This window comes from Haliotis rufescens, unplaced genomic scaffold (assembly GCF_023055435.1).
Source record: "Haliotis rufescens isolate VD_foot unplaced genomic scaffold, xgHalRufe1.0.p SCAF_163, whole genome shotgun sequence".
Classification (NCBI taxonomy): domain Eukaryota; kingdom Metazoa; phylum Mollusca; class Gastropoda; order Lepetellida; family Haliotidae; genus Haliotis; species Haliotis rufescens.
Window position 1 is genome coordinate 103717 of NW_025963850.1, and position 8107 is coordinate 111823.

The window sequence follows — 8107 nt, forward strand, 5'->3', positions numbered from 1 at the left end:
ATCTTTCAAACGCAGGTAATGTGATGATCAACAACATTTCTATTAACAGTTCGTTCGTTACATCCATTTCAGTTTCCGGAATTTCAGATTGCGAATGACAGAAGAACCCAATTAGTTATCACTTGCACATTCTTCCGCGTGAGGGGCGGTAGGGTAGTCCAGTTGTTATAATGTTCGCTCGTCACGCCTAAGACCCGGGTTCGAATCCTCACATGGGTTCAATGTGTGAAGCCCATTTCTGGTGCCCACCGCAGTGATATTGCTAAAATATTGCTAAAAGCCTTCACTCATTCTCTCTTCCCCGTGTACATATGAGGCAGAGTGACTAGTCGTTTCGAAGGACGGATGGATAATTAGCAGTTGCTCAACTATAATGTGTCTCTGGGATGATAATTGTTATAATGTGGTCTCCAGCCAGAGCTGCACTACAGCGTTTCTATTGCTGTTGATATGTAGAATATCTGTGAAACAACTGAACATGTATGTTAAGCTAGGGCAGATAAAATGTGTAGCTCTGAAGCCCAGATGACAGTAAATCATGCATGCTGACGGTATCTTATATAATTAGTGTGAAACGTAGCATGCAGAAAATGTAATCTTCGATTCGCTGATGTTATTATTCAGTCGCTCAGGAAAGATAAATTTCGTTGCACAGACCAAACCTAAGCACCCACCCATCGTCAGCTACACAGAATTATAATTCTACTACATTTGTTACATGTAGGTTACAGTCAACGTCGCATATCATATCACACACGAGGTTAAGAAACGATATATATATCCTGTTACTATATATGACATTTGTTCCTTTCTCAATACCAGCTTATCATCAGTTGGTGTGTGGCATTGTAAAGGAATGACATTTGGAAACACACGTACTTGACCTCATGGAATACAATTCTTCAATTACGTCATCTTTAAATAAAACCCTTTCTGTAATTGGAATAGATCTCGTCTAAACGCACATCATAAGCATGTGTTCAATGTGTTCAACTTCAGTGAAAGCAAAAGAAAACGCTGAACACAAATGAAATCATTGTACCGCTCTGTGCCGGTCACTGGTGGTTAATATGGAAGGATGGGTTATCTTTCGTGCCAATTCTCGGGAAAGAGCAAAAGACTCCAACACATTCCTTGGTGTGTGGAACTCAAAAGTTGTAGACTTTTAAACATTTTTGATAGCCGTTAATATATAACAGTATAAATAACAATAATCACATCTTTACCAGTCTTTCATATGTACAAACACCAACAATATTGAGAAAGTCGTGCATTCACATATACATGTGCACACATTCGAACACATTCATGCACTGGAAACATATGATGCAACCCCTGTCGTCCCTCTCTGATCCCAGCACATCCTTACCTTATGCCCGTATTATCAGCATACTACACGTAGGTAACCAAACATTTTATTTCAGACACTACCGTAGCGTCATGTCTTTACATATGATAGTATGTCCCACCACACTTAACATGCATGACACGAAGTATGACCCTTATATGTGTCACACAGTGATGGCCGTCTCTTTCACATGCACTGCAGTTAATAAAAAAGGCCTAACCGATATCTAAATCCTGACAAGCATGACCTAATATTCCCCATGATCATTATCCTATCTACGAATCCGCAGCGTGTGATATTGTGACACAGTTAACGCAACGTAGCCAGCCAAGTTTATACATGCATGGCTGATGGGAGGGGAGTCCCTTGTAAATTTACCTGCACATTGTAAATCTCAGACGTATGTAACCAACAAATTTCTGTCATTTCTCCAAATCACAGACTTCGGATTTCCGGATTTTCGGCTGTGAATCGCCATGTCATTTAGTTTAATAGTTGTCACAACAGGGGGGGGGGGGTATATTTTCATTCATACTCAGTGGTTATAGGCTGCTTATCAAATCTTCTCAATGTAAGCTTTCTACTTCAGATGCCCTAAAAGCGTGTTTGATACCCGTGAAGATGAAGATGAAGCTCAGGTTGTAGAAAAAGGAGGTACGTTTGAACCACAAGTGACTAAAGTATTGAGACGAGAGACGTGTGTGTGAGGAGGTTTTAGTTTACTCGAAAACCCTAAAATCGTGTGGGATAACACACGATATGTTGATGTTGAGCAGTATAATCAGTCAATTGAAGTTATGGTGTATCAATTGCCTGAAATGACCATTGAATGAAATTAAAACACCCTTGAAACATATATATATGTACTTAGTCAACATTGTTTTCTTAGTTTTCAAACTTCGGGCTTTCCTCACACGTGGGGCTGACACGCCACGATATAACTGTATTACTGTTAAAAGTGGCGTTAAACCCAACTCACTCACTCTTAGTTTTCAGAACAGAGCACAGAGGGATGAACTGGTGGCCAGTCTTGGCGACGATGTAATAATTATTTATCTCACAATAATGTCTGTTGCAGGAAACAAAAAACACCACGCGTCCATTGCGTGTCTGTTGATGGGCATTTATTGAAGCATGTATTCATACATATAGATGCCACGAAACTCATGCAGTGATAAGACACGGCAAAACGACAGTAATTTGCACGCAATATCCTTCCCTGGATGTCGCAACTAACAAGACTGAGAGGTAATGCATGCTGTACACCATAAATCCGAAAATCCGGAAATGTACAAATGACAGACAACAACTTCATACATTTCCTGAAGATTTTTCTGCAGAATGTCTCTTTCACACAAATGAAATATAAAAGGACCACAGTGTATTGTATCCTTTCTGGGATGCTGACAACAATAGCACATACTGTAAGGTATAGGTGGCTTTAACGTGGTTTATGGGATTTTACGAGTTGAATGGGCTTGAAAACGCGTAGAGCTACAGAAGAGGAAAAATAGCGGTGGTGTGGATTGGCATACTGGGGAAATAACACAATCATATTGTTAACCAAAATAAACCGTTTCGTCATGTAAGTGTGCACCAATACATTTATATGTGTTTCCTTTTCAATAGTACAAAATATTATATGAACATATACACGTAAGCAGGTCAGTTTGCGTTGAGAGCTCAATGGGATATGAAAACATAGCTTCTCTTGAACTAATTCTACAGTTTAGTTGACCTCGATGTGTTCGGGCAGCAGTTGAAAAAGCGACAGTAGTTCAGGCTTATCTATTATTGAGATCATGACTTGTATGTTTGTCATTCGAATTCTGTTTGAAGCTATTTGTGGGATTTTCGAAACATTTAGTTTTGTCACCACTACACATCTGTTGCAATGGTGCATAGATATGAGTGCGGCCACAACTGTAATAACATATGTTTTCCGCCATCCCTTTGCAATCAGCAATCACTTCGCTAGTTGTCAAAATGTTTTATGGTACAAGTGTAAGGGACATTTCTGAATGTGATGCACCAGTGACAAAAATGAAGTCCGATGCAATTCCCTATTTTGACCATATGATCCGTGTTTGTTCTGGTGAAAACTGGATAGCCATTTCAATGTATGCGAAGGGTGCCACCAGTGGGATACGATACGGTCACCTGTTCTCGAACTTCTGGTATTATCACTATTTGATTTATACATGAGAACTACTACAGCCAATGACCTGTATGTGCAAAATTCCAAAAACGAAATATTCTTACATATAGAATACAGCTGTTGTAAAACACTAATTGGCTTCCATAATAATTCAGAAAGAGGACTCTACGACCGGCAACAGATCAACAGTACACTTGGAACAACTTTACAAAAAAAAATCAATCGTGACCGGACATTGTAGACACAAATCATTATGTGAGAGTAAATTATGTCTCCGGATTTTCGGATAACGGATGACGTTTAGGGCACATCTATTCATCCCTCACTAGTTCATCCTCAAATATCACAAGAGACAGAAATACAAGTTGTTACAAAAGACATCACAGCAATTTATTTATAACATTTATTCTTAAGACATACAAATAGAATCACAATGTATTACAAATGGAAAGGATAACACTGAAGAGTGTTCAGTGTGCAACTTAAGGAAACAGGACATTATTCAGATCAGTGAGGATACAAAATTATGTACAGAAGCGTCAGTGAACCAAGTATCGCGACTCCATATTTAAAAGCGCGAGTTTCCTCTGAATGTGATATGCAAATGCAGGTACATGCCTTCGCAGTTCTTCCACTTCCACTTGGTAAGCATGTGTACAACTTGCATATATAGTGAATATGGGTATGCAAACTTAACTCGTTCGATAACAACAAGAGTAAGTCCAAGTTCGATGCCGACAATCTCGAACCCGATCCCGATGTGACTTGCAACAAGACTGAGATCTCTGTCAGATACAGGGGTATCCAACATCTCTTCATTCACAGCATATGCTTGGTTCCAGCGTGTTGGCCCTATAACAGTCATCTCACAATAAGCATACTCTTTACATGTGCGTGTGTTTTGTGTAATATATTGGCTTTCAAATTACCCATTAATATTCTAAATTATCTTAACGTATCTTAATATCAAATTCTCTCAAAAATCCAATAACAAAACATATTGTTATTATACCACAATATATAATGAAAACATTCTGGGGTACACATAAAAAATGGGAATTATGCTAATTTCGGACCTGATGAATCATACCAAAACACACAATCCGTCTATTAAAGTCAATGAAACAATAAATAGGATTAGACGTACCTCTCTGTGCCAGCTGTGGGTTATCATGGCAGGTTATGGGGTTGTCTGTCTTGGATATTTTCTGGAATCAAAACACAATGGGACATATTCGTGAATACTCGCTGCATCAAAATATTTCCCTCAGTTTAACAACACGATTGACAGCCGTAGGTAGGGCAATCTTACAAATACACATACATAAAAAAAACAGTCGCGAATGGACGTGCACACGCGTGGACGCGCATAAACATTGATACGCTGACATACCAACAAGGAAAACACGAGAAATGAATTTGACCTACCTGATATTTGAATCCTGACCAGCATAAAACAATATTGCCCATGCTGCCTGTATCTAACACTCCAGAGAGAAGGTGAAACACACAACCGTATCCCCTCAGAAACTGAGAAATTATGACACTGTCGTCTGTACACAACTGCCTTTATTTATAGAAATATGGAGACTCACCTACTTGCTGGCTGAGTTTTCGGGATACTTTCCAGCTCCACATGTTACTTAAAACTGATCTCGGACGGCGGATTTTCGGATTGTATCTGCCATTACAAAATGTGGTGTGGGGGTGAGATGTTGGTGTTCGTGCAGCATTGATTATCAAATAGTATGTTCATACAGATATAGTAGTGTGTGTGTGTGTCTGTGTGTGTGTGTGTGTGTGTGTGTGTGTGTCTCCGTGTCTGTGTGTGTCTCTATGTGTGTGTGTTTGTGTGTCTGTGTGTGTGTGTCTCTCTGTGTGTGTCTGTGTGTGTGTGTCTGTGTGTGTGTGTCTCTCTCTCTCTGTGTGTGTATGTCTCTGTGTGTGTGTGTGTGTGCGCGTGTGTGTGTGTGTGCGTGTATGTGCGTGTGTGTGTATGTGTGTGTGTTTGAATGTTCAAAAGACAAACAACAATTTCAAACATTTCATGAAGATGTTTCTGCAGAATTCTTTTTAAAAAAAGCACCACATTGTATTATATCCAGCAAATACTTAATGGGACAAATGTTACGAGTTGAATGGGCTTGAGAAAACGAAGAGCTACAGAAGAGAAGAGGAAAAATAGTGGTGGTGTGGATTGGCATACTGGAGAAATGAGACAGTCATGTTGTTATCCAAAGTCTCGTCATGTAAGTGTGCACCAATACACTTAAATGTGTTTCCTTTTCAATAGTACATATTATAATATGAACATATACACGTTAGCAGGTCATTTTGCGTTGAGAGCTCAATGGGATATAATAGCATAGCGAAGAACTTCACTTGAACTGATTGAGAAGGCGGAACCTTCTTCTGTTTAATTGACCTCGATGTGTACGTACAGCAGTTGAATCATCTCACATCTATTCCCGATACATCAAGTTTTGATAAAAGCGACATGCGTAATGATAAAGGAATATCTTCTAATATATCCTCCTGTTCAATTTAATGTACTGGTTACAAAGGAATATCTGCGAAATAATAAAGGAATATGTGTTAATATATCCTTCTGTTCAATTAATGTACTGGTTACAAAGAGGAATATCGAAAAATTGTTACAGTATAAAACAATGTCACATTATCCCAGATAGACTCAACATAATATGTTTTAGATATGGTACTAATGTAACAGTTGTTGAAGTGCGCATTGGTTATTGCAGAGCGTGTGTCGGATCTTAAATAACTGACAATTGAATAACTTTTCTGAAATGCATTAATATTTTTGAATGGAGTTGTGACGTGAATAAATCCAGTTGGAACAGAGAATCTCTGATTGACTGTGTCGGATTTTCGGACTAGCAACGTCACAATCACCGCCGACAAGTAAACGTTCTTGTCGTCTCTTGTACCGGGACTCTGGCTTTCTTGAATAACTTGGTGATCGACTACGTCTGTCCTGTACTCTGAAGCGGAGATTGTTTTGTCGAAAATACAAAGTAAATAGTATTCCATTTCAACAGTTTTCACAGTTATATTGCAGGTATTTAACATGAAGTAAAATGTTAAACTCCCGCTTTGGACATTGTTATTGCACCCCAGGGGTAAAAAGCACTTAACATCTACGTTATTGTTCCATGATATAATGGTGGTAACATGTGACATACATTAGTGTGGAAACAGTACAAACTATACAAACATCTCGTTCTAGTGATGTTTCAAAGTGAATGTCACGTGGAACAATATGCCTTCAGCTTCAACTTATGTCATCTACATTTCCCTGTTGCTTATGTACTTAAACGCATGTGCATATCATTCAACTTTCCTGGAAAGACACATTTTGCTTAAAACTAAGCTTAAATTCAATCAAGGTTCGGCATCACAGGCCTGATCAAGTCATTCCAGAAATATTATGGCAGAAATTAGGTGGATTTTTTACTAAATATGACGTGCTACCTGTCAAAGTGATTTGCAATTCTATCCCATACTATAACATTTACAGGGAGATTTCACACCTCCTCACTCACTTACTTAAATGGATCGGGTGGTCATGCTTGGCGACTTGGTTGACAGCGTGGAGTAGTAACCCGACGACGTGAATCATTGCTCATGAAAGTGATCTCTTGATTCTTTGGTCGAGACTCGATACTTTACATGCCATCGTGATATGTCAGGAGTATTGCTGGTAGCGGCATTTAGCAACAAAAAATTGCTTACATCTTTTATTAAATTTATGAGAGTGGAGGGTACTTCTGGTAGAGCATTACATGCTAATCATTCTGTGGAATACCTGGTGTCATCACTGATTTTCATTGATCCATTCATATACTTCTCATCACTATTTTGATCTTTTCCATGCATAAAGAAAGTGACAGTATTTCAGGCTTCTCTATAATTGAGATCATTACTTGTAAAAGAGAGAGAAATATACTGTGTAAGACCGTGCAACCACAAACGCGCACATCGACATGCAAACAATGAACGTGTTAGGTTTCTAATAATAAAAATTCATGTGCAATACGATCGTATTTTAACACCTACCCGATACCCAAATCCGGACCAGCATGACATATTATTCCCCACGGTCGGCTCTGTACCACTGATACGTGTAGCGTACACATGTTTTACCCTCCGTTGAAGCGATCTGCTAGTCGTCAATCGACTGCTATTTATATGTAGGCTTGGGGAGGAGGATTTCCGAAAACTCGTTGAAAGATTATGGTCAGGTCAACTTCAAGTCGGATTGTAGGATGTGTATGGAATATACTGTTTGATAATCATAGCTGCATGAACACTGACGTTTGGTCGAGTCATCCCATACTACAAGTAGCAGACTTTTACGTTTGTCTTTAATGAGAAATAGACTTGTTGGCAGTGAAATGAAATTATATTAATATGTTGCCTGAAATGACCATTGAATGAAATTAAAACACCATTGAAACATATATATATATGTACTTAGTCAACATTGTTTTCTTAGATATCAAACTTCGGGCTTTCCTCACACATGGGGCTGACACGCCACGATATAACTGTAATACTGTTAAAAGCGGAGTTAAACCCAA

At 38.8% G+C, this 8107-nt stretch overlaps 1 protein-coding gene across 1 annotated transcript; it reads right to left on the reverse strand.

Annotated features, from left to right (window-relative positions):
* Positions 1-3991: 3991 nt before the first annotated feature.
* On the reverse strand, positions 3992-5035 carry LOC125381050. The gene is made up of 3 exons (XM_048397198.1): positions 4935-5035; positions 4654-4714; positions 3992-4358 (listed from the first exon to the last, which is right to left on the reverse strand). Exons 1-3 carry the CDS (start codon positions 4974-4976, stop codon positions 4075-4077), a joined length of 387 nt encoding a protein of 128 aa, XP_048253155.1. The 5' UTR covers positions 4977-5035; the 3' UTR covers positions 3992-4074.
* Between the last annotated feature and the right edge of the window lie 3072 nt (positions 5036-8107).

Coding starts and splice junctions, on each gene's coding strand:
- LOC125381050 (XM_048397198.1), bottom strand. CDS start 4,976: ATGGGCAATATTGTTTTATGCTGGTCAGGATTCAAATATCAG. Junction 4,715..4,934: donor GGTCAGGATTCAAATATCAG/GTAGGTCAAATT, acceptor TTTTGATTCCAG/AAAATATCCAAGACAGACAA. Junction 4,359..4,653: donor CCCACAGCTGGCACAGAGAG/GTACGTCTAATC, acceptor TGACTGTTATAG/GGCCAACACGCTGGAACCAA.